This window comes from Pantherophis guttatus, chromosome 1, assembly GCF_059756535.1.
Source record: "Pantherophis guttatus breed Tessera chromosome 1, ASM5975653v1, whole genome shotgun sequence".
In the NCBI taxonomy this organism is placed as follows: Eukaryota; Metazoa; Chordata; class Lepidosauria; order Squamata; family Colubridae; genus Pantherophis; species Pantherophis guttatus.
The window spans coordinates 322,545,992-322,572,826 of NC_142063.1; the positions used below are offsets into that span (position 1 = coordinate 322,545,992).

General features: G+C 40.4%; 1 protein-coding gene across 1 annotated transcript in view; it reads left to right on the forward strand.

Moving 5' to 3' along the window:
• Window positions 1-26,835, forward strand: part of HADHA (hydroxyacyl-CoA dehydrogenase trifunctional multienzyme complex subunit alpha) — a 34,006-nt gene that overhangs the window by 2,628 nt on the left and 4,543 nt on the right. The window contains exons 2-17 of the mRNA XM_034421193.3: window positions 4,729-4,770; window positions 5,551-5,621; window positions 8,505-8,638; window positions 9,555-9,693; window positions 11,206-11,325; window positions 11,411-11,513; window positions 12,151-12,273; window positions 12,428-12,546; window positions 14,921-14,977; window positions 16,641-16,750; window positions 17,939-18,073; window positions 19,628-19,799; window positions 22,134-22,220; window positions 22,697-22,837; window positions 24,052-24,120; window positions 26,341-26,536. Of these exons, the coding sequence (XP_034277084.2) occupies window positions 4,729-4,770; window positions 5,551-5,621; window positions 8,505-8,638; window positions 9,555-9,693; window positions 11,206-11,325; window positions 11,411-11,513; window positions 12,151-12,273; window positions 12,428-12,546; window positions 14,921-14,977; window positions 16,641-16,750; window positions 17,939-18,073; window positions 19,628-19,799; window positions 22,134-22,220; window positions 22,697-22,837; window positions 24,052-24,120; window positions 26,341-26,536 (1,818 nt within the window). The remainder of the gene's footprint in view (window positions 1-4,728; window positions 4,771-5,550; window positions 5,622-8,504; window positions 8,639-9,554; window positions 9,694-11,205; window positions 11,326-11,410; window positions 11,514-12,150; window positions 12,274-12,427; window positions 12,547-14,920; window positions 14,978-16,640; window positions 16,751-17,938; window positions 18,074-19,627; window positions 19,800-22,133; window positions 22,221-22,696; window positions 22,838-24,051; window positions 24,121-26,340; window positions 26,537-26,835) is intronic.

Below are 26,835 nucleotides of genomic sequence, written 5' to 3' on the forward strand. Positions count from 1 at the left end.
CCTTGTTCCAAGTCTAGCATCTTAAGCTCTGTGCAGCTCAGGATGGGGAATAAAAGATGAATCACTTAGGTGGTTAATGCAGAACCTATAAATTTGGGATTCTTTCTAAAGTATTGTAAACCATGAGTCCCATTACACAAGTACTCATTGTGTTATGATGGCAATTGGACCGGAATTTCCATCACTAAGCAATCATAAAGTACAATGTCACATGATTGAATTGTACACCAACAGCAGTCCTGGATGTCACTGTAATCCCACTGTAATGTGGTTGTGGGAAGAGGTGTGGGTCTCAGGCAAGAAACATGGTGAGGGTACCACAAGCAGGCTGCTAATTTCCATGACCATGTGATGGCTGGAACATTGAGGATCAATCATAAGTATCACTCATTCAGTGTTATAAGTTGAACAAATGTTTATAACCTGAGAACTACCTGTAATTCATGCAGATTTTTTATTTAACAGTTTGTAATTAACGAAAATTAACTATCATAACACATCATAAGAGCATTTAAATATGCTTTTTTCAATAAATAGGCAAGATTCTGTTATTCTGGTACAGTCGGTTGTATAATGTATTGTTAATTGGTTTTTAATTTTAATTTTTCTGATAATTTGACTTTAAAATTTCTATTGGTTTTATTGCCGTTAAAAATTGTTTATATTTATTTGTTCTTTTTGATTGAAATGTGGAGGCACATTACAAGTGACTGTTGTTGTCAGTAGGTAAATTCTTGCATTTTCCTCAGAGATAAACTACCACTGAAAAATCAATCCTGTACATTTTGTTACTCCAGAGTATACAATTTATTGTACAATCTACTGAATTTCTTTTAAATATCCATGGAAGAAACATGCCATATAATGATTAGGATAATATTTTTTTTATCTTGGGATTATATTCTAAACAAAGGTTATGGAAAGCAAAAAGGGAAAAAGACTTGTTACCTAAAGGTATCTAATGCTGTGTCATCGCATTAGATTTCATGGTTGAAATATCACCTACAATATAGTTGTCAGTTCGTTGTCATCGGATGATAATAGATTACAAGGTTATAGTTTAGGAAAGCAATTACTGCCAATGTTCTTCCATGTCTGTATAAATTCAGAGGCTTCTTTTAAACTGATAAAAGGTGGTTGTGCAATGTACATACTTCCTTAATACTATAGTTATAGTAGTATATGCTTGGGCATATATAATTGTCAGTATTGGTTTTAAAAGATATCAAACTACAGGACTTTGCTATTTTAGAATAAGTAAACTAGCAAACAGACTTAATTTTGTGAAATCATCTCAAAAAACTGGGTAGGAGAGAAATCTTTATGTCCCAGGAATTGTGGACAAAAACCAATCCCAACTTTACAACATGAGCATATTTACGTTGCAGTATACTGAGGATTTCTCCCTAAATAATATTTTGTAAATTAGGGAAATTGTTGAAAACAAAGGAATTGAGAGCACAGTTTCTGGTAAATACATTTATTATTTAACCACGTTCTGTGCTACCACAATAAAAATTGACTCTTGACTACTTATATGGAAAAGATATAGATTAAAATATGTGTGGTACAAATAAACATGATTAGACTGACAATGGGAAATTTGTATATGTATGTGTGTATATAAACACAAATAATTCCATTTTAAATTGTTTTTATCATATTTTAGTAATAATTTGTGTCTGGAACTCTGCACTTTGATATAGCCCAAGGGCTAATCAATAAAGTAAACTCAAACTCAAATATATATACTCATGCAAGTGTGTCAAATGCATACATTTATATGTGATGGGGGTGAGTTTTCCTGGCTTGGTTTCAGTGGGATCTGGCAACGCTGAGTGGACAATGTAGGAAAGCAAGGTATTATGTTGAATTTTAATCTGTGTTCATAGTTAATTTTCTATCTGTTCCATTTTGGGGGGAGCAGTTCTCTTTAAGTACATCTTCCTTTTGGATAAATATTGTATGCTTGTCTTGCTGAGCTGACTGTGATAGAGAAGACAAACATAGAGAGACTTGTTAGGAAGATAGTAGTGGGGACAAACATATGACCCCAGCTCTTCATTGCCTGCATTTCTGGACAAGATGGAATGTAGGTGAAAGGTCCTTTCCTTTCTGTTTGCTCCTATTGAAAAGTAAGCAGGAAGGCAGGGCACCCTTCCAGCTTTTGAGCTGAGATCATGTGATTGACTTACAAAGCATAGCATGTTTCAGTATGGACGTGTAGGTTTTTTAAATCAATCATTGCGTTTTTGTTTAGGACTTGCACATCCCCCCCAGCCCGTTTTGAGTACATATTTTCATATCATTTTTGCTCAATGTATCAATAGGTAAAGTAATTAGTCTCTTGTTAGTCACCTATTTCAGAGTTAATATGCTTTGAAAGCCATACTTCAAAAAAATCATAGGTGATAAAATGTTAAAAGTGCTATTTTTTTTTAAAAAAAAGAGGTCATTGTTTTTTGCATTCCAGACAGTTTTTGCATACTCTCTTATTGCTATTTTTTTTAATTTAACCAGATTCCATGGATGTAAGATTTTTCCATGTTTTCACAGAAAGCAAAAAGCCATGCCAGCCAGAATTTGTTCAATATAATATTAAATTATATTAAATTATATTAAGCAAAATACCATTCAGTGTTTATGTCCCTGAAGAGCTCAGAACTGCACCAAGAGCTTTTTTGGTAGCACTTAAAAGGTCATTGATCTAAGACGGGATATACTGATTTAACCTGAGATGACAGCACATAATGCATATTGTTCTCCCAAGTAGGATGGATTACAACTCCCATCATCCCTATTCAGCATGGCCATAATAAGTACAGAGGACCCAATTTTTCACTCCCAGGTGCCAAAAGCACATAAAACTCATCATAAGTCTGAGGTCTTAACAACAATATACAGGTAGTCCCCGACTTGCAGCCATTTCTTTAGTGACTGCAGTTACAACAGTACTGACAAAAGTGACTTATGACCATTTTTCACATTTATGACCATTGCTGCATCCTTGTGGTTATGTGATCAAAATGCGGATGCTTGGCAACTGGCTCATGTTTGTGATGGTTGCAATGTCCTGGAGTCATGTGATCACCTTTTGTGACTTTCTGACAAGCAAAGTCAATGGGAAAACCAGATTCTTTTTACAACCATGTTATTAACTGAACAACTGCAGTGATTCATTTAACAACTGTGGCAAAAAAAAGTCATAAAATGGGAAACCATCTGACCATTAAGCAGCTATGGGCTCCCCTCCCCTTGTTTGATTGTTCCCTAGGCAGCATCTCTTCCCATCATCTCTCCAGATCATTTGTATATATCATTACAAATAATGAAAGAAGGAGGGAGAGAGAGAGAGAGTGCAAAGATTGTAAATAAGGGCATTAGTCTCAAAGTTACTTTTTCATCACTGTCATAGCTGTGGATGGTTGTTATCCAAGGCAGTCAGCAAAGAAGGACTACAGGTAGGCCTTGACTTACAACAGGTCATTTAACAGGTCATGTTCAAAGTTACATAGCCTCCGAAAGGGAGCTTTGTGGCCCTTAAAACACTTCCAGCCATCGTAAAATGTCATGCTACCCCCACCAAATACATGACCTGTTGCAAACTGTTTGCACTTACGACTTGTTGCCAAGCACCCCACAATCATGTCATCGTTTGCAATCTTCTCTGTAAGCTTTCCCAGAAAGTCCATGAGGGAAGCCAGCAGGAAAGATTTCGAGTTGCTGCCATCTGCCAGGAGGACTTCCTTTTATCTCTAGGACAGTGGTTCTCAACCTCTGGGTCGCGACCCCTTTGGGGGTCGAACGACCCTTTCACAGGGGTCGCCTAAGACCATAGGAAAACACATATTTTCAATATGTTTTAGGAATAATTTTATGGTTGGGGGTCACCACAACATGAGGAACTGTATTAGAGGGTCGTGGCATTAGGAAGGTTGAGAACCACTGCTCTAGGAGGTTGGCTGAAAGAGCTGCTTGCCCGGTAGAACTCAGTCCCTCCACTGATTGCAGAAATGCAATCTCTTTCTGCAACGCAGCAGAGGTGTTCTCTTCCACACACAGAGGAGAGCTCAGTCCCTCCGCTAGGCTGCAGTAACAGGTCTCTGATCCTGAAGATCCAAGCAGTGTTTCTGGAGCCTGGCACAGGAAGAACGCAGGAAAACTAGTGAACACCATCCTGAGGCCTATAATATTTTTAGCCTTCAGAATGATCATGCTTGCTAGCTTTTTAGTTGGGAAAGCTAACAAATGCAATCATTTTCATAATAATTTGGAAGGTAAGAATGAGGCCTGCTTGCAGAAAAAGGCAAAGGTAAGTGGACCTGTGCATGGTGGAGCAGGGAGAAGGTCTGGGCCCAGTAGGGACTGGGAGATAGGCTGGGCCTCCTGGATGCAGTAGAGCAGGAAGAGGGTCCTGGCCTTCTTGGCATAGTGGAATAGGGAAAGTCGATCTGTTAAACAACCTGTGCAGTTGCTTAACAACTGCAACTGGGAGAGCTAGTTTGTGGTCATGTGCCATTTCAGTGAGATCTTCACTCAGTGAGATTTCTGTCCCAACTGTGGTCATAGGTCAAGGACTATCTGTACAAGTATCTATTTTGCAGGAGGCATTCAATGCTTTTTTAAAAAAATATGATGCTTCTTTGGAATGCCCAGATGTTTAAATATTTGCTCATGAGGATTTAAAATAATTTTTTGGCCCTGTGTAACTCCTGAAATCTCTTCCAGATTATGCTTGCCGAAACCTCAGCACTTCCCCTGCTGTTAAATGTAAGTATAAATACTTTCTTGGTGGGGATTGATGGGTATAAGCTGGAATTTTGACTGATGGAATGAAATTACATAGAGGTGACTCTTGGTCAATTTTTTGCACAATGTTTTAATCTGTTCAGAAGTTTTTGTACATGTAGCAATTAAAAAATAATGAGAAGGAAACTGTAAAGCAACACGCGGGATTAATAAAGATGTAGACAACACTAGCGTACTGGGAGAAACGGGGGTGTGGGAACTTTCATTTCATATTAGAAAGAATTTGTTTTCTATGTAACATGTTTCTTTTTGCCTTATAAATGCTGGAGGCCGAATATTGGGTTTGTTCATAAAGTTACATGCATAGGAAGCACTTGCAAAAACAAGTCTGAAACTTGGAACAGCAACAGTAATTAAGACACATATCAGCTAATCACTTAGCTGTGCTTCCCAGGTGTGTTGGGTGATAACTATTGAAAAGGATGGAAATTATAGCTACACATCTGGAAGGGAATTAGACTGGGGAATATTGCCTCACCATATAGAACAGTGAAAGTTATGAGAATGACTATTATAAGCCCAAAGGGTATCTCATTAAGACCTTTTGTTCATCTCATTATGTTGAAAAACTGCCCTCCTGTCAATGAGAGTTGATATCTTTGTTTCCCACAGGATCTGAAATATTTACTTATTTTTGCTAACTATTAGTGGCATTATATAATTTTAAACATTTTTTTCCTCCTCTGTTGAATATTAGGGTGTAGAATAATACATGCATCTCATGCCTCTTTTCTATCTTAGCTAGAACCCATGTTAATTATGAGATCAAAGAAGATGTTGCTGTTGTTCGTTTTAACTCCCCTAATTCCAAGGTAAGTTTTTCCAATTGCTTTTCACTTGGTGAAATTCATTTAGACCTGGCAAAAATACAGATATCTAGAATACAATGAAGAAAGGATGATGAAGGAAGATCTTATACAGAAAATTTGAAAGTGGAGGTTGGGGACTTGGAGAGCTAAACAAGAGGTAGGAACTTTCCAGAAATGGAAAAAAAGAAGGTGCCAGGGTCTAATATAGTAATGACAATAAGAACCGTTATAAAATAAAGATTAGTTGTAAGGCTTGGGTGTGGTTTCAACCCAGGTCTGTATTGCATAGAGTCCAGTTTCAGCATCAGTTTATTTTATTTATTTATTTTATTAAATTTCTATACCACCCTTCTCCCGAAGGACTCAGGGCGGTGAACAGCCACGAGATAAAACACATAAATACAAAAAATTTAAAATGAATTAAAAACGAATTAAATAATTTGGCTGAATTTAAAATACCCCATAATTTAAAACAAATTAAAATTTACATTTAAAAATTTACATTTAAAAAGGGGAGAAGATTTAGGCCAGGCCAGCTTGATGGAATAGGAAAGTCTTAAGCCCGCGACGGAAGGTGCGCAGATCCGGGATCCTCCGTATCTCCACGGGGAGCTCGTTCCAGATCGTAGGTGCCCCCACAGAGAAGGCTCTACCCCTAGGGGCCGCCAGTCGACATTGTTTGGCCAACGGCACCCTGAGGAGCCCCTCTCTATGGGAGCGTACTGGCCGGTGGGAGGCTATTGGTGGTAGCAGGCGGTCCCATAGATAACCACGTCCTAAGCCATGGAGTGCTTTAAAGGTGATAACCAGAACTTTGAAGCGCACTCGGAAGACCACCGGGAGCCAGTGCAGCTCGCGCAGGAGAGGTGTTACATGGGAACTCCATGTTGCTCCCATAACCACCCGCGCGGCCGCACTCTGCGCCAGTTGGAGCCTCCGAGTCCACCTCAAGGGGAGCCCCATGTAGAGAGCGTTACAATAGTCCAGATGAGAGGTGACGAGGGTGTGAGTGACTGAGTATAGAGAGTCCCGATCTAGAAAGGGACGCAACTGGTGGATCAGGCGAACCTGATGAAAAATCCTCCCGGTCACGGCCATCAAGTGCTCTTCTAAGGACAGCCATGAATCCAGGAGGACGCCCAAGTTGCGAGCCCTTTCCGTGGGGGCCAATGATTCGCCCCCAATAGTCAGCAATGGCACCAGCTGACTATATCGGGACGTTGGAAACCACAGCCACTCAGTCTTGGATGGGTTGAGCCTGAGCCTGTTTCTCCCCATCCAGATCCGTACGGCCTCCAGGCACCGGGACATCACTTCAAGGGCATCGTTGGGGTGGTCCGGGATGGAGATGTACAGCTGGGTATCGTCAGCATACTGATGGTACTTCACCCCGAAACCACGGATGATCTCTCCCAGCGGCTTTACATAAATTTTGAACAAAAGGGGAGGCTAGTTACTAGCCTCCACAGCAGAACTACATTTTTGTGGGTGGCACGGTGAACTCAGTATATCTGATCTAAATGATCTTTTTTTAATCAATTCATTCAGCAGCTACAGCTGGTTCAGCTCCAATGGCACAAACAATAAATGGGAATAAACTCTTGTTAATCTCAATTGTCATTGGTGTTGCCTGAGCTGCATTGGATGTCAATTGGCTTCTGAGTGTAGTTCAACATGCTGGTTGTTATCTATCAACCTCAACATGACACAAGGCCTGGTTACTGGAGGGACCACCTATCTCCAATTGTTTCTGCCCATCTGGTGCATTTGGGCAGAGTGGGTGCGCTCAAGTAATAACAGATTAACAGATTAACTGAGTTGGAAGGGACCTTGGAGGTCTTCTAGTCCAACCCCTTGCTCTAGCAGGAGACCCTATATCAGGGGCGGGTTTCAAAACCCATCGCTACCGGTTCGTTCATGGACACTTGTGCACAGTGCTTCTGCACATGCACAGAAATGTCTGGGCGGAGCCTCCCGCTGCCGCCACTAGTTCGCCCAATTCAGGGCGAACCGGTAGCAGCCCACCACTGCCCTATACCATTTCAGAGAAATGGCTGTCCAATCTCTTCTTAAAAACTTCTGGTGATGATGGAGCACCCATAACCTCCAGGAGTAAAATGGTTCCACTGATTAATTGTTCTCACTGACAGAAAATTTTTCCTTAGTTTTAGGTTGGATCTCTCCTTGATATGTTTCTATCCGTTGCTTTTTGTAATGGATGAAACCTATAAAAATGATCTTCCTAAGCTAGAAGATTATCACAGAATGATCCTTTAGCATCATTCACAATGATTCAATGGCAGCTGCATTTCACAAAAACACTCAAGCCAAGTTGGGGAAGAAAATATGTAACTTCTGAATTATGACAAGAACATGAACTGACATTGTATTCCTCCCAGAAACTGCTACCAGGCATTTTGTACTTTTCAAAGCAGAAAACTTCTCCATCCAAAATTAACCAACTTAGCAAGGTCTCATCAGTTTATCTTATAGGATTGAGAAAGTGTGTCTTTTTTTTTTACTGCTTCTGCCCTCTGAGCTTAATTTTTGGCAGCTTTTCTTATTGCAATCAAACATTGCAAGCATCCCATGTTAGCTATGACAAAATCATACCATAATAAAATCATATCAAAGATAATGGAGTTCAATTCTTCAAGATTTTGTCCCTGCATTTTAAATGTATGTTAAACATTACTGTTTAAAAGTATCTTGAAAAGCATGGAACATTTGTGTTTAATTGTGCTTAATTGTTAAATATTGTAGCCTCTGTGAGCATTGGCTCTTTTGAGAGATTGCCAGTTTCAGGTGGGAAGAAAGGCAAAGGATGTCTCCATCTAATACTGAACTTTCTGCCGTGGTTTTAATGTACCTATTTCTATGTTATAGGTAAACACATTGTCCAAGGAAATGCAAGCTGAGTTCTTAGATATAATGAAAGAAGTATGGGACAATGATGCTGTCAGAAGTGCAGTCCTTATCTCAGGGAAGCCTGGTTGTTTTATTGCAGGGGCAGACATCAAGTAAGTTCTATGGAGGGGAATCCCTGCTAGATAACTGGAGATACTGTTCTTTTGTTTTAAAAATAATGATACGTAAGTGGTCACCCCTATTGGCCTCTTACTATATTTAAGTTATTTTAACATTCGTAATATATGTACCTTTTACATATTTTGCCTGAGAGATTATACCACAAAGATTTACTGCTTCTTTCCCGAGCATGCTGTACCACAAAATAGAAATCAGTTTGCTTTGCAATTTATCTACAAACATCAGAGGACAAGAAGACAGTGCGCTTAAAATCCTCTGCCCCCTGCTGGAAAGAAATTGGAATAACAGAGGGAGCAAATCATTAGGATGGCTCCTTCCCAGTTGTAAATGGTTGGTGACTTCTAAATTCAGTGAAAGAAGATGAAGGCATTAACATGTGTTTTATTGTAAAACAAAATTCCTGTCCTTTTGTAAAAGTGTATAAAACTCAGAAATTCAGGGATGTATTTTTCTGAAGAAACACTTTTCCCCCCCAAAAATGTACCAATCCAGCCATTTTGGGGATTGAGAAGTAAAGTTTCCAATATAAAAAATGTGAAATTGCCAAATCAGTAATTTGATAGTAGCCGAATCAGACTACTTTCCAGAAGAAAGTCAAGATAGTAGGCAACTGTTTTCTTGCTTAGTAGAGAAACATTTTCTTTTCCAAAGTAAATACTAGCACCCAGCAAAAATGAAATGAAGCTCCTTAAAGAATTAGATGAAGTTGAGAAAGATTTTATCTCACATTAGCTTAAAACAGTATTCACAAAGAAAACAAGGCAACTTTGGGTCACTTGAGAAAAAAACCCTTCAAATTGCTTTTTCATAGATATGAAGTAAATATCATTCTCTTCACTAGCCACCATTCATCTGGCTTTCTCTTGCTTGTTTGGTTTCACACTGTAGCATGATTGAAGCTTGTGGGTCCAGCCAAGAAATAACTGAACTATCTCAGGAAGGACAGAAGATGTTGCACAGCCTTGAAAAGTCACCCAAACCCATTGTTGCTGCAATCAGTGGTTCCTGCTTTGGAGGAGGACTAGAGGTATGAGGAAAGGCTTCCATAAGAGAAGTCAAAAAGGACCTAAATACAATAAAAACAGATTAATAAACATTCCAGCTAGCTAATTCTGCGAAACATTTGATTAGAAAAATCTATGGAGCAACCTCAAGAAGAGTTATTAACAATAACTCTTTCTCTTCCTCTTGCAGTGCCCGGAGGCTGTTAGGGGTTGGATGGGGAGCAACGGGTTGAAACTAAACCCTGGCAAGACCAAGTGGCTCTGGGTTTGGGGTTTGTTGGCTCAGGGAGAATTGCCATCTTGGTCTTGGATGGGGTGGCACTATCCCAAACAGACCCTGTGTGTAATCCGGGGGCTCTCCTGGACTCATGACTTCTGCTCTCAGGAGGGCCTTCGTGCAACTGCGAGTTTTGCGCCAGTTAACGCCCTTTCCTGGACTGGCAATCCCTCAATGAGTAGCACAGTAGTACAATGAGTAGTACAATGAGTAGCACAGTCACTTATGCCTTAGTTACTTCCCGTCTTGACTATTGCAACATGCTCTACATGGGGCTGCTCTTGAAGAACATCCGGAAGCTCCAGTTGGAGCAAAATGCAGTGGCCCACACGATTTTGTGCAGACCCCAGTGTACACATATATCACCTCTCCTGCAAGAGCTGCATTGGCTGCCGATTTGCTTCTGGGTGCAATTCAAGGGGCTGGTTGTCACCTTTAAAGCCCTTCATGGCTTGGGACCAGGTTATCTGAGGGACCGTCTCCTGCTGGTCACATCTACTTGACCTATTAGATTAGGGAGGCAGGGAATGCTGTGGGTCCCATCCCCGAAGGAGATACACCTGGTGGGACCCAGAAGAAGGGCCTTCTCTGTGGTGGCTCCCTCTCTCTGGAACATCATTCCCCCAGAGATTAGAACGGCCCCCACTATAACACTCTTCCGGAAGGCGCTGAAGACCTAGTTCTGCCAGCAGGCCTGGGGAACCCAGAACAGAATGGAGCCCACTAAATGGCTCATGTGATCAGCTGTCGCTGAGGTGGGAGGTGTGGGTCATTTATTTGATTTTCTTTGAGTTTTAGTTTTTTAAATGTGGTTTTTTATATTCCGCCTTGAGTCGCCATGGGCAAATAGGCAGCTATATAAATCTAAGAAAGAAAGAAAGAAAGAAAGAAAGAAAGAAAGAAGAAACATAGAAAGAAAGAAAGAAAGAAAGAAAGAAAGAAAGAAAGAAAGAAAGAAAGAAAGAAAGAAAGAAAGAAAGGATTGTTTCAGAAAATGAGGATTCCAGTATAAACAGAAGTAGATTGGTCTAGTGGTTAAGGCATCAAGCTAGAAATCCGGTAAATGTGAGTTCTAGACATGAAAAAAACTGTCTGAGTGATTTTGAGCCAATCATTCTCTCTCGGCCCAACCCACCTCATAGAGTTATTATTGTGAGGAAAATAAATAATAGAGAATAAAGTTCATATAAAACAATTGTTGGACCCTGGAGTGTGTTTAGGGGAAAATGAGTTGTAATTGTACTTTCTGACTCTTCAGGTTGCCATCGCTTGCCAATACAGAATAGCCACTAAGGATAAAAAGACAGTCCTGGGGACTCCTGAGATGTTGCTGGGGTTGCTTCCAGGGGCAGGAGGCACACAGAGATTGCCAAAAATGGTGAGATTATCTCTTTGATAAAGACCCAGTTTTCTTTCCTGTGCCCCCTTTTTGGATATGTGAAATCCCTATTTCTGTATTTCAGGTAGGAATTCCTGCTGCCTTTGACATGATGTTGACTGGAAGAAATATTCGTGCTGACAGAGCAAAAAAAATGGGACTAGTAGACCAGCTGGTGGATCCACTAGGTTAGATTGTGATCTTTCCACCCGCAGTTTTTGCCTCAAATTCACCTTGCAGAACAGAATATTATGAGAAGGGGATATTATTGAAATGAAGGGAGGGAACGCTGGGCCTAGGATTTAAAGAATGGAGGCAAGTTATAAATTTATAGGATGTTCTACAATGTGAGAACAAGGAAGCTTATTGAGCCAAGGGGAAAATGAAGAAAGAGTGGGCCAATTGAACTCTTTGCTTGAAGTAATTATTTTGTTGATTTAAAACATTTATACAGATTCCCATCTTTTAACCAACTCTGGGCAGCTCCCAGTCAAAAGCCAATTATTCCATCAGTGACAATTCATCTCTGCCTATGGGCTTACAATGTAATAGAAATTAGTGGTGCAACATATGGATTTTGGAGGAGGGATAAGAGTGGGAGCTTCAACGGTTGTGGGTGCTCCAACACTGGAAGTTTTTAAGAAGAGGTTGGGCAACCATTTGTCTGAAGTGGTATAAGGTTTCCTGCCTGATCAGGGGATTGGACTAGAAGACCTCCAAAGTCTCTTCCAACTCTGTTATTCTGTTAACAGGATTCTTGTGATACTGGAGGTTGTTCTTTCTGTTATCAAGATCGGCAGGCTATTAATTTTGTTGCATTTGCAGGTCCAGGTATCAAGAGCCCTGAGGAACGGACCATGGAATATCTGGAAGAGGTGGCCATTACATTTGCCCAAGGATTAGCCAACAAAACAATTACTCGAAAGGTTGACAAAGGGCTGATTCAGAGTGAGTGGGCACAACACTACCAGCTAAAGTAGTTTTGTTTTGATTCTTGGAAAAAGATGCCCTGGCTTTGTTCTTCTTGAAATCTTGGGGTTCCTTCGGCCCACAGGCCAAATTAGCCCAGAGTAGTTTGTCACTGAACTGCTTTGTCTTACAGAAGTGACGGATTATGCCTTGACAATTCCCTTTATAAGGCAACAAGTATACAAAACAGTAGAAAAAAAAGTGCAGAAGCAAACCAAAGGACTTTATCCTGCACCCTTGAGCATCATTGAGGTAATTCAGGTTTCTTCAGTGGCTTTTGGGGCTTTTTGCCACCCAGGCTTGCAAAGTTAGGTAGCGCGTGTTTATGTACATATGTAGATTCTGCTCATTTGTTTTCAGCTTTGAATGTTATCGACTTTAGAATAAGATTTGTGGCATATTGGATCTTGTTTTTGGGGCAGGGACTGGCCAGGATGACTTGGAACCCGACTTTGGTTCAAGGAAGCTATTTATAAATACATCAGTTACCTGAAAGCCAAACACTTTGCAGTTTCTGTGTCATAGTCCTTCAGTATTTAACAAGCTTTCTACCATAGGATAGGTCAGGAGACCTCTACCTGGAGGAGCAAAAGATTTTCATTTTAGAAGGGCTGGCTAAACGTTTTTTAGCTTTTGCAGAACGTTCATGCTATTTTGGCATCTCTGAAATTGTCCCTCACAACTGTTTCACTTAATTCCATAAACATTAGTAAATATAAACTGAAAGACCATATTGGTGTACTCACTGACTGAATTTGTAAAACTGCTCTTTGATGGAAAGTGATACTTCAAAGAATGCAGCTTATGTTTCTCTCGGAGTCAATGGCTCTACAAGAAGAGTCCTTTTGAAGTGGCTTATCTGTTACCTAGGAATGTAGTTTTTGCAAAAAGATAAAAGATCTTTTTATTTTAATGGGTATTTAAAACATTGTTTTAGACTTTGAATTCTATTTGCTGCTTGCTTTACTTTGTTTAATATTCTTCATTTTTTTTCTCCTTCCTAGTTTTACTGGGTACTATTTGTTGCTATTTATTATATTTATGCATTTAATTGATCTGAATACATTATTTATTCATTAAATTCTTATGCTGCCCATTTCACTAATACAGTGGCTTTAGGTGGCTTACAAGTTAATTAAAAATTAAAATGTGCTAAAAAGCAATTAAAAGAATTGAATGGAGAAGTTAAAGGTTAAAAATGGAGATGATGGGCGACTTGGGGAGTGAGTCATGTTCTCTAACCTGTCAGCTATCCCCCAACATAGCAGGCCCTGTTGGGACCCCAGTCCAAGCAGCAAAGCCACATTTTTAGGTTTCTTCCAGAAGGTCAGGAGTGTGGAGGCAGACCTCACCTCCAAAAGGAAAATATACCAGAATGTGGGCTCTTGTCCAGGACCCTGCTAGCCAAAATTCTTTAGCCAATGGAATCCAAAGTGGATTTTTTCCACTGGAACAATTGGGGTGGGTTAGTTCCATGAGGTGAGACAGTTCCTCAAATACCCTTTACCCATGCCATAAAGGGCTTTAAAGGTGACAACCATCACCTTGAATTGGGCCCAGAAGCAAAACAGCAGCGAATGCAGCTCACGCAACAGTTGTGTCACATGTTTCACCTGAGGGTCCCCCAGAATTGTCTACACCATTACGCTCTGTACCTGTTTTCAGCTTCTGAATATTCTTCAAGCACGCATTGCAGTGATCCAAATGACCAGGTCAGGAGTGACCTGTGTGCAGGGCCTCACAATCCAGGAAAGGGCGCAACTGGAATACCACATGGAATTATGTAAAAGTTCTCCTAGGCATGACTGTCACCTGCCATACATCGAATTTGGGAGGTTGTTTTGTTCCGTATTTATTGACGAAGCAATTTGGGGACAAAGTATAGGGAGGGAAAAAAAACTTTAACATCTCAGTAGCAAGAGGGAGTTTTGGAATTTTCTGATCAAATGGAATACTGTTGGGTGGAATGCAATGTTGGAAAGTCTGTTTCTTCACCTTTGGTTTTCCTGCATGTCTTCAAAATCTGCCTTGGAAAGTTGGGAAGTCTCAGGTGAAGATTTTAAGGATGCATGGAGGTTACAAGGGAAAGGAAGAATTGTTCTATCTTGTTCCATAACTGAAAAACCTAGTGCAAACATGATTGAATCCCTCCCAATTTTGATTTTTGTTACTTATTTTAAGTTACAGCAGGCTATATATGTTGGATTACAATTCCCAGTATTCTCAATACATAGTACTTTATCTTTGGAGGCACAAAGTTGCAAAAGCTAGGTTGCAGGTTTGGGATCCTCTCTGAAAGCTCTATTGCAAAATAAAACCTGGACACATTGTTTCACTGAGATGTTACTGGTTTCAGAAACATGAGATTTCTTTGCGTTCTCCAAAGTTTCTACTTTCTGTGCTAGAATCTTTTCTGCCAAGGTGGTAAAAAAAAAAAAAACTCAGTTGCAAGATCTGGGGAGAGCCAGAAGGATAGGCAACACATCCTCCAACACTTGAAAAGTGAAATGGCTTTTGTTGTGTCCTTTTTCTCGTAACTATTTTTAATACTGTATTTAATGTTTTATCTGTTATTGTCAACAATATGGGCTAAACATACTTTAACATTTTTTTTGGGTTGGTTTAGGTAGTGAAGACTGGCCTAGAAAAAGGCAATGAAGCTGGCTACCTTCTGGAATCCCAGGTAAAGAATCTTTGATCCACTTCTAAAAAGTTTCACATGATTCTTAAAAGATGATTGGCTTAAATAGGTGACAGGCTGGTAGTGACTTTTGCCTTGATCCCGTTTCATGTCTTAGTACTAGTAGAACTAGATAAACAGTTGGTACATCTTCCAAAATTTGATCACGACTTGCCATTTTTGTTATAATTATCTTCTTATCATTACCTGGATATTCTCTGCAGCTTCTCATGCCTCTAGTTTATAACTAGAGGCCTCTGGTCGTTCAGCTTGGAGGCTAAAGACGCAGCATGGCCTTCTCCAATTCGAAGAGACACTTGTTCGGCAGGCTGAGGCAAAGAGACAGTCCCAGAACCAGGGAAATCTGGGGACTGGGCAGGGGACAGAATGTATCTGCCCTCAGTGTGGAAGGGATTGCCACTCTCGAATTGGCCTTTTTAGTCACACCAGATGCTGTTTTAGGACCTCTTTCCAGAGCACGATATCATAGTCTTTTGAGACTGAAGGTTGCCAATGCCAAGTTTATAACTACTCAGTCAAGACATCTCAAAAGCCCTTAATTTCCCACCTCCTCAGCATTCTTTATGCTAAGAGAGAAAAAGATACTATCAGATAATAAAAAATAGATAGCATTGGGGATGTATGAGAATCTTTCTTATTGGAGCAGTAGCGTTCTCAATATAATTTTCAGAGGTAACTTGTCAGCTGCTCTCTAAAGTCTTTATTTTGCAGCCTTAGCAATATCCTTCTTGAGTTTTCAGTGCTGTTTTGTTGCAGGTTTTCTCCAGTAGTCAGGCACATTGAGTGATAGTTGCTCTCTCGGATTAGCCATAATTTCCAATTTTCCATCTTTATTTCAAAAAAGAAGCTAGTCTTCAGCCCTACAAGCCAGAATGAGATAGAATGTGTGATCCAGTCTTTTATTTTGTAAGAAAAATCTCTTTTCAGTAGCTCACTGAACAAAATCCTAACAATAACATAAGTAATGCCAAGATAAGGGAGCACTTTAAAAAACTTTGAGGCAAAGTGCCTGCTGTCTTATTAAAAAAAATTACAATTCGGTTTTTTGGAGTGCAACACTGTATGTTCCACTTGTTCAGTTGCTTTCAAACCATCACCAGTTATTGTGATGATCCAGTTTTTGTAACATAAGCTATGATCCTATGATAAGCTTTTGTCTGGAAAGCTTGCTAAAAGTGCTTATATTATTGATTAAAGACGCATGTATTGCTGCATTATTGCTCTTTACATGGATTTAACACCAAAAGTATGTTAAACACTATCATCACCAGTTAGAAGAAGTGTAATTCCTAAACTAAGCCAGATGAAAAATCAGCAAGTTTAGAGGGAAATGCCATGCACAACAGCAGTTTTCTTCACCACTGACCCTTTTAAATACCTTTTGTGGCTATAGACCAAGGCTTTGGAGCACCAAGACTTAACTCACGATCTAAATCATAACATTTTTTCAAGCCTTCATGGACCCCCTGTGACAACATCGTGGCCCCCACTAATGTTAATTTGTATCTGGTCTTCTGATGTGCCCTTCTAGAGTGCTTGTTTACCCTTCGTTGTTACTTCGGGATAGTATTATAATTCTATGGCAGTTCCTCTGAATGTTTCTTTTTCATTTTCTCTCCACTTCTTCCATCCCCACCTCTTGCAGAAATTTGGGGAACTTGGGATGACTCCTGAATGCAAGGCCTTAATGGGGCTCTACCATGGTCAGGTGCAGTGCAAGAAGAACAAGTTTGGGGAGCCCAAGCAACCAGTCAAGTAAGTTCAACTATTTGAACAGCCTTCAGGTGTGCTGGCTAGAACAATTCTGTTTGTTTGAATGTAAAAGATTAGATGGTTTTCATTAATAACATGCAGGCCAATTCAAAGGGCAGGAATGTCACTTAGCCATTTCAATCTAGTTTGAGAGGACTGGCTCTGAAATTGTTGAATGCATTCTAGCTAAGCCAAAACCTCCCATTTTTCCTGCTTGTCCTGTAAGGCAGAAAGTTAGTTGTCCTGCTTTGCTTCAGATCGGGCTTTGCATGCATAGGCAAAGTCAGACTCCTGGCAGAACTATGCGCAGAGCTTTCTATACAGTCAGTTTATCCACTGCAAAGCAGGGAAAATGGAAGTTTATATCCTAACTGCATTGAAAATGTCAACATTCAGGCAACTAATAAAGATCTTAATTTCTGTTGATTCTTTTTTAATGTAACTTGAAATGCATTATTGCAGTTTATAGATAAACATTTCTCCCAAATATTTATATAAATATACACTTGTTAAATTCAGTAGGATTCTGGGCTCCAAAAATTACATTGGCCTAGCTTGAAGCAGAAGTGACCAGTGAGCTAAGGCTTTTAATGCTTTTTAACTACCGTATTTTTCGGAGTATAAGACGCACCTTTTCCCCCCCCAAAAAAGAGGGTGAGAATCTGGGTGCGTCTTATACTCCGAATGTAGCCCCACCCAGCTTCTCAAACGGAGGTTTCAGAAGCTGAAAAAAGCATCAGAAACGAAGCTTCAGAAAAGAAGCCCCCTAACAGAGCTTCAGAGGCTTTTTTTTTCTGAAGTTGTTTCGGAGGCTTTCAGAGGCAGGGAAAAAAGTTTTTTCTGAAACAGAGTTTCAGAAGTTTCAGAGGCTGAAAAAAAGAGCAAGGCACAGAGCTCACAACCCAGGAACCTGTTGCTAAAATTCACCTCTGGGAACAGCTGATTGGGGGTATTCTGGGAGGCCGATCCACCTGCCAATCAGCTTTTTTCTTATTTTCCTCCCCAAAAACTAAGGTGTGTCTTATACTCCGAAAAATACGGCAGTAAATTATTCAGCATCATTTTAATTATTTGATTACTTTTCCAGCATTATTAAAAAGGAGGAATTTTAAATGTGAATTATTTATACTGTAAATTATACTGAATTTGTTCTTTTTTTTATGAACTTTTTTTTATGAACTTTTTGTGCAGGAATCTTGCTATTCTGGGAGCAGGTTTGATGGGTGCAGGAATTGCTCAGGTTTCTGTGGAAAAGGGACTTAAGATCATAATGAAGGACACCACTCTGGATGGCTTGAGCAGGGGACAGCAGCAGGTCTATAAAGGGTATGTTCACTTCGGATCTAACATCTAGTGTATTTGCAATCTGGAGAGTTTGGACTCCTGCAGTAATGTCAGCCCTGAATTGTCAGTATTTGTCATTTTTGAAGCAGTAATAAGCAAATTTTTTTTTTATCTTTTTGCTCTTCAAAAGCTTTTCATGTCATAAATGTAGGCTGAAGAAACTTATCAGAATAGCAGGTATGACTCCAACAATGTCCTTTCCTTCCAGCATTTCTTATGTTGGAATACAGTATCTTTGTGCCCAACTCTTTCCCAATAAAAGAAGGACTAGGGGAGACATGATAGCAGTATTCCAATATCTCAGAGGCTGCCACAAAGAAGAAGGAGTCAGGCTATTCTCCAAAGCACCTGAGGGCGGGACAAGAAGCAATGGGTGGAAACTAATCAAGGAGAGAAGCAACTTAGAACTAAGGAGAAACTTCCTTACAGTTAGAACAATGGAACAACTTGCCTCCAGAAGTTGTGAATGCTCCAACACTGGAAGTTTTTAAGAAGAGATTGGACAGCTATTTGTATGAAATAGAATAGGGTTTCCTGTCTAAGCAGGGGGTTGGACTAGAAGATCTCCAAGGTCCAACTTTCAACTCTGTTGTTCTAATTCTAATTCAATAGTTTTACTTCTGCAAGCTGCCCAGAGTCACTGCAACTAATTTGGGCATTCATATAAATTTTCTAAATAAATAAAACAGAATAATGAAGCTTTAAAAGCTGCTGGCATTGCTGAAAAGCTATTATACTTTCTCAGTTACTTAAAGAATCATCTCTTTTTCTAGATTTGTTTAGGCTTGGAGAGATCTACTCTGGTAATAAATTATCAGTTGACAGAAAAATTTGAAAACAATGACACATTCTTGTCATAAACTGCAGTGGTCATCTTACAGGTTTTTTTTAAAAAAATCAGTGTAGTATCTCTCCCAAAGTCCATTTTACTTAAGTATATTTATTTTGACAAGTATCATCTTCTTCTTCTTCTTCTTCTTCTTCTTCTTCTTCTTCTTCTTCTTCTTCTTCTTCTTCTTCTTCTTCTTCTTCTTCCTCCTCCTCCTCCTCCTCCTCCTCCTCCTCCTCCTCCTCCTCCTCCTCCTCCTCCTCCTCCTCTGGAAGGTATCCAAAATCAGTATTCGCATTTGGCAAACTGTTTGGAAACAATACTATTTATAAATGCACTATTAGCCCTCAAAGTCTGTGTTGTTTAGTTTTGCTTTTTTGTTTTGTTGTCTGTTGATCAGTATATGTATTTCCAGGTTGGCTGTGAAAAATTTACAGTAAAGGAATAGATTTCAGAATTAAAACAAAAAAACTAAAACAATATTTTAGAAGTGCTTAAAAATAATAAAACCTAAAGTTAAAAAGACATCTGCTTCTAAAATAATAGTTGCTTTTACTTAGCGTTTGAAAGATCCTTCAAAGCTTAAGACAAGCTTTCTTCAGTATATATAAAAAAAGGATGAATATGAACAACTTCTTCACAACTATACCGTACCCAACAGCTTATTTTCAATACTTCCACTGTCCCCACCCTAATAATTTTCTCAGCTTGAATGATAAAGTGAAAAAGAAGAGTTTGACGTCATTTGAGAGGGATATGCTCCTAAGTGACCTCACGGGACAGCTGGATTACAAGGACTTTAAGAAAACTGACATGATCATTGAAGCTGTCTTTGAAGATCTCACCATCAAACACAAAGTGCTGAAGGAGGTGGAAGCAGTAAGTAGGAGTTCAAGGCCAAAAGGCCTGATGGGTCTGTGATATGCATTTGAATATATTTGGGGGCATCTCCCACCTTCCTAATTTCCCATATACAGTTGTGCTCATAAGTTTACATACCCTGGCAGAATTTATGATTTCTTGGCCATTTTTCAGAGAATATAATGATAACACAAAAACCTTTCTTTCACTCATAGTTAATGTTTGGCTGAAGCCATTTATTATCAATCAACTGTGTTTACTCTTTTTCAATCATGACAACAGAAACTACCCAGATGACCCTAATCACAAGTTCTTAATACGGTGTATTGCCCCCTTTAACATCAATGACAGCTTGAAGTCTTTTGTGGTATGTGTGGATGAGGCTCTTCATCTTCTCAGATGGTAAAGCTGCCCATTCTTCCTGGCAAAAAGCCTCCAGGTCCTGTAAATTCTTGGGCTGTCTTGCATGAACTGCACGTTTGAGATCTCCCCAAAGTGGCTCAATGATATTGAGGTCAAGAGATTGAGATGGCCACTCCAGAACCTTCACTTTATTCTGCTGTAGCCAATGACAGATCGACTTGGCCTTGTGTTTAGGATCATTGCCATGTTGGAATGTCCAAGTACGTCCCATGTGCAGCTTCCGGGCTGATGAATGCAAATTGTCCTCCAGTATCTTTTGATAACATACTGCATTCATCGTGCCATCAGTTCTGACCAAATGTCCTGTGCCTTTGTAGCTCACATATCCCCAAAACATCAGTGATCCACCTCCATGTTTCACAGTAGGAATGGTGTACTTTTCATCATAAGCCTTGTTGACTCCTCTCCAAATGTAGCATTTATGGTTGTGTCCGAAAAGCTCAATTTTGGTCTCATCACTCCAAATGACTTTGTGCCAGAAGGCTTGAGGCTTGTCTCTGTGCTGTTTGGCGTATTGTAAGCGGGATACTTTGTGGCATTTGCGTAGTAATGGCTTTCTTCTGGCGACTCGACCATGCAGCCAATCTTTCTTCAAGTACCTCCTTATTGTGCATCTTTCAACAGCCACACCACATGTTTTCAGAGAGTCCTGTATTTCACCTGAAGTTATTTGTGGGTTTTTCTTTGCATCCTAACAATATTCCTGGCAGTTGTGGCTGAAAGTTTAGTTGGTCTACCTGACTGGGGTTTGGTTTCAACAGAACCCCTCATTTTCCACTTCATGATTAGAGTTTGAACACTGCTGATTGGCATTCTCAATTCCTTGGATATCGTTTTATATCCCTTTCCTGTTTTATTCAGTTCAATTACCTTTTCCCGCAGATTCTTTGACAATTCTTTTGCTTTCCCCATGACTCAGAATCCAGAAACCTCAGTGCAGTACTAGATGAAGGATGCAAGGGTCTGTCAGGCGGCCAGAAACTCGTTGACCTTTTATACACACACGCTAATTACATGCAAACAGATCACAGGAGAGGATAGTTACCTTTAATAGCCATTCACACCCTTGTGTGTCAACCTGTGTGCATGTTATCAGACCACAATCACCAGGGTATGTAAACTTTTGATCAGGGTCATTTGGGTCGTTTCTGTTGTCATTATGATTGAAAAAGTAAACACAGTTGATTGATAATAAATGGCTTCAGCCAAACGCTGACTATGAGTGAAATAAAGGTTTTCGTGTTATCATTCATATTCTCTGAAAAATGGCCAGAAAATCATAAATTCTGCCAGGGTATGTAAACTTATGAGTACAACTGTAAAATTTGCTACCTCATTCCTCTGCAAAAGCTGAAGAAATTGGAAGAGTATGTTAATCTTGGAGCATGTACCAGGCACGTCTAACTCTGGTCAGTACTCTGATCCTATGACTGCCCCTGAAAGTATCTCCATTCAGTCCAACGAGATGATTCCATCTATCAACATTAGAATTGTAGCAGTCAAAGGAAGGAATATTACTATAAGGATGTCAATCCTCACCTTGTTGCTTGCTTCCTACCAAGTACATGGGACTTGCACATGGCTACATCAGGGCTTTTATGAAATTCTCTATCCTAGAATAAGAGAGGTTTTTTATTTTTTATAGCACTTAGACTTATATATCGCTTTCCAGCCCTCTCTAAGCGGTTTACAGAGTCAGCATATTGCCCCCAACAATTTTGGGTCCTCATTTTACCCACCTCGGAAGAATGGAAGGCTGAGTCAACCTTGAGCCTGGTGAGATTCGATCTGCCAAATTGCAGGCAACCGGCTGTCAGCAGAAGTAGCCCGCAGTACTGCACTCTAACCACTGCGCCACCACGGCTCTTGCTGTAGCCATAACGATGCACTTTCCCTCTCCGACATGTAACATTTGCTTTGTCTTCCCAGCTTATCCCTCCTCATTGTATCTTTGCCAGCAACACATCTGCTCTTCCTATCAATCAGATAGCTGTAGCCAGCAAAAGGCCAGATAAGGTGAGTTTGGTGTGTTTTTGTAAAATACAGAAAAACCATTGCTAAGTAAGGCCTCTCCATCTGTGGTTTCCCCACAGCATATCTTACTCTTGTTGGAAAAACCAGCATTTTATTCTGATCCTGAGCTTTGACCTCTCTCATAAAGCAGGAATATTTATTTGCCCTAAATGCCTTGAGCTCGCTAGATTTCTGCTAACGTTTTGTGATGCAGACTATAGCAAATGGGTTTAAAGAAAATATTAGTCCTTGGCTTCCATTTGTGAGTAGCTTGTTCGAGCATCACTTAAACAAGTACAGCAGCAGGCTGGAACAGTTTAAAAGAGTGAAAACCTTACACACAAAATTAGTCTTAGCTTTAATTAGGCTTGGTTATCCCAGTGTAAAGGATTTGACTTTTTCTGCTTTGCAGCATATCACGAGCTCACTGTATGTTGAGGGTCTTCATTCTTTTCCATTTTACTTCTTCCATACTTCAGGTGATTGGGATGCACTACTTCTCTCCTGTTGATAAGATGCAGCTGCTAGAGATCATCACTACTGACAAGACATCCCCGGAAACAGCAGCCTCTGCTGTAGCTGTTGGTCTCAAGCAAGGAAAGGTCATCATTGTGGTTAAGGTGATTGTGATTTTTATGAAAAATGCAGAAGGCTCCCGGTGGAATTATCACTTTGAGTCAGAATGGCCAGAATTAAACTTTCCCCCCCTAAATTGCCACATGAGCAGGCTGCGACAAGACAAGTAAAGTATCAGCCATATTTTTCACAGGAAACTTACTGCAGATGCACAGAGGACTTTCACAAGAGCCAAAAAGAGCTAATTTTCCTAGAAATTACAATTACAACAATAAAAATTAATACAAACTAAAAAAAAGGAAAGAATAAAGAATAGAAGTTGCAGAAAGGGAAAAATAGAAAAGAAATGAAAAATAAGAATATGATAAAAAGAAATATATAAAGAAATATTTTCCCCTTTCATCAAAACAAGTATGAACAATTTTAATAACTTATCACTTTCTCTTAAAATACAACCATTTTTTTCCAGTGCAGTTGTAAGCTTGAACAGTCATTAACTGAATGGTTGTAAATCGAGGATTACCTGTATGCAAACCAGGTGTCCTTTTAAAGATGCCAACAGCGGTTTGAGCAAGACAGCTATTCCTTTGTTTCCCAGAACTCTAAATCTGCTGTTTTGTGGTCTCCTTGTAAGTAGCAACTCTCAGGAACACTTGTGAGTGATCTTAAGTTTTCTCTTCCTCTTCCTGTCCGGAGAGGAAATATTGAGATTGTCTACTCATCAACTCTTCATTCCACTGCGGTTGTCGGCTCTGCTTCTCACAGAGCTGAGTCTACCATTTCTTCCCTGGAAGGCGCAAAAAAGCCCGGCTTTGTGTTTTTTTTCTCGGTGGTACAAAATAATTTTTATACACTAATTATTTGTCTGTTTAACAGCTTACGAGCTCTTGGAGAGCTCACAAATGTCAATCTGAAGTCAAAGCTTAACCGTTTTATATTTAGATGTAGAATACAAATTATGTGCATAAAAACAAATTATATTAATAAATATTAATAAATATGGATATCAAATCCATATTAGTTGGGATCTCAGCCTAAATTCCTGCTCAGCCCATACCACTGAAAAATTGGTCTAAACAAGTGTCTTTGCCACATGTATAGCCTCTAAATAGGAAAATACCCCATAGATGAGAAATGCCCTATAGATAAGAAAACCAACATCCATTAAAGTGCATTGATGAGGGTAGACTAGTTAGATTATTTGCTGCCTCATCTTCCTTAGCAAACCTATTTCATATTTCTGTTTCCTCCTCCACAGGATGGTCCAGGATTCTATACAACTAGGTGCCTTGCTCCTATGTTGGCTGAAATTGTCCGTATCCTTCAGGTTAGTTCTCTTGCAAACAGCTGGGGTTCTGGAGAGTCTTTTATGGATTTAAATGGGATGATACAGCTCTGTGAAACGACGCTCACCCCATTTCAAGTCCTACTGATAACATAAAGAGTGTTTAAATTAACAAATAACATCAAATTTATTTGAGTCAGAAATTGAATTTTAAGGCTATGTTTTGTTTTGTTCTTATGTTTTGTGATAATTATTGAATTCCATAAAAGGAACTTACCGTATTTTTGGTGTATAAGATGCACCGGAGTATAAGACGCACCTTAATTTTGGGGGAGGAAAACAAGGGAAAAAGTATTTTACCTCTGCCTACCAGCATTTAAGGTGGTGCCACCTTCCTCTTCCTCCTGCAAGCGAGAGGTGCAGGGACTACTTGCTTTCCCCGAAAGAGACCCCTAGCATGCTCTGGGGGAAGGGACAGAGCACAGCCTGAGGAACAACCCTCCCTCTTCGGGACAGTGGGTGGGGGGGAATCTGCCCAGCAGCTTTGGGGAATAATGCCACGATTTGCGGCTGGTCACCCCTCTGGCCGCGTTGACTTCACTCCCCAGCAATGTGAGGAGCCGCCGCCGCTGCCTAACCCTCTCTGCGCCCAGGAGCCAAGCCGAGTTGAATGGGAGCCCCTAAAGGGAAACGTTCCTCCTTTCCAGCCATCGCTGCCCGGATTCCAAAATGCAAACCTCAAGAGTTGCGCTTCAGGTGGCGGCCAGTTCCCCTGCAATGTGCAGTGGGGAACTGGGAAGTGCTTTGGATTCAGGGAGGAGATTGTAGCGCTGCCGCCTAAAAGTGTTTTTCTGCACATTGCAGAGCCGTGCCCCCCCGTCCTCCTTCTCAGCAGACTCTTCTCTTTCCTCCTGGCCAGATCCGCCGCTTGAAACACGGTGCACTTTTTTTTGTCTCTGCACACACCCCATGTTTGGAATCGGGAAGGGGATCGCGGGTCTGCCGCCCGAAGCGCGACTCTTGAGGTTTGCATTTTGGAATCCGGGCAGCGATGGCTGGAAAGGAGGAATGTTTCCCTTTAGGGGCTCCCATTCAGCTCGGCTTGGCTCCTGGGCGCAGAGGGTTAGGCAGCGGCGGCGGCGGCTCCTCACATTGCTGGGGAGTGAAGTCAGCGTGGCCAGAGGGGTGACCAGCTGCAAATCGTGGCACCCGCCTTGTTCCCCAAAGCTGCTGGGCAGATTCCCCCCTACCCCACTGTCCTGAAGAGGGAGGGTTGTTCCTCAGGCTGTGCCCTGACCCAGATCCCTGCCACCTGGAACTGGCCGAAAATGGCCGAAAAGTGGGGACCGGCGGGTGGGCGGGGCTACATTCGGCGTATAAGACGCACCCAGATTTTCACCCCCTTTTGGGGGGTAAAAAGGTGCGTCTTATACACCGAAAAATATGGTATATCGGCTATCAAATATGTAAAGGGTATTTTGGGATTGCTTTGCCACCTACATTAGAGTGGATGAACAGATTCTTTTTTTTCAAAATGGTCAAGTCAGAATTCAAATCTAAATTCTGTAAAGCGGCAGGACTTGAAACATGCTAGAAAAAATCCTCAAGTATGAGCTAAAACAGTTCACCATGGAGGAAAGGCTCAACATTGGACTGATAACCAGTAATAAGAAGTATTTGGTTGCAATTGCCCCAATTTCCGAGCAATTGGGCTGGGAGTACAGCCAGTTAGAGGTGATTACCTTTTCAGACTAGCAAATCATAAGATGATTATTTATATATAAATGACACCAACATCAAAATTCGGTGTATAGTGTTTGTTCATTCAGACTATTACAGGAAATTGACAAGATTCAGTAGAAAAATATAGTCCAAAAAAGAACCAAAAACTTTTACACAGAAGTGCACATAATTAGAAGGATACACTCGGGTTCATTGATTTTACTCTTGTGGCTTTTAAATCATAGCATTATACCCACCAAGTGAAACTGGGACAAAATAGGGCAACACTAACCATTTATAGTCTTCTCATAAGTTATACACCTGGTTCATCCAGTGAGAAATCCGTGATTAGGGACACTATATTTACTCACTATAATTTGAGAGGGAGGAGGCAAACAGTCTTGCTCATAATGTTAATTAGTTGAGACAGAAATTGCAGACTATTGCAAATTATTGAACAATCTAATCACCAGAATTTGATCTACCTTCACCCTATTTCTTTCACCCAAAGCATTTTCTTTTTCAATGCATCTTCTGCAGGAAGGTGTTGATCCTAAGAAAGTGGATTCCCTTTCCACCAGCTTTGGCTTCCCTGTTGGAGCTGCTACTTTGATTGATGAAGTTGGGGTCGATGTTGCCACTCATGTAGCTGAAGATCTTGGCAAAGCTTTTGGTGAACGATTCAAAGGAGGGGATGTGGAGCTAATGAAAGCCATGGTAGACAAGGGCTTTTTAGGTATGAGTTGCATGCTGGGGAATTCCCCACAGTTCAATCTCATGTATCAGTCAGCATCAGTTGTTCTTCACATGTTCTTCACATGTTCTTTGCTTGGTTGCCAACTACCTCATGCCAGTGGCATGTCTGTGGATGGTTATCCGTGGGATGGCTTGTTCCTTTTAAGCCACTTCTCAAATCCAGCTACCACTCATTCTGCTACTGTATATTGTATTTTTTCGTGGAAAATAATTGTAATCTATGTTTTGAGCCAGTCATACATAGCACACATAATCCTCAATTTACAATTTGATTTGTTT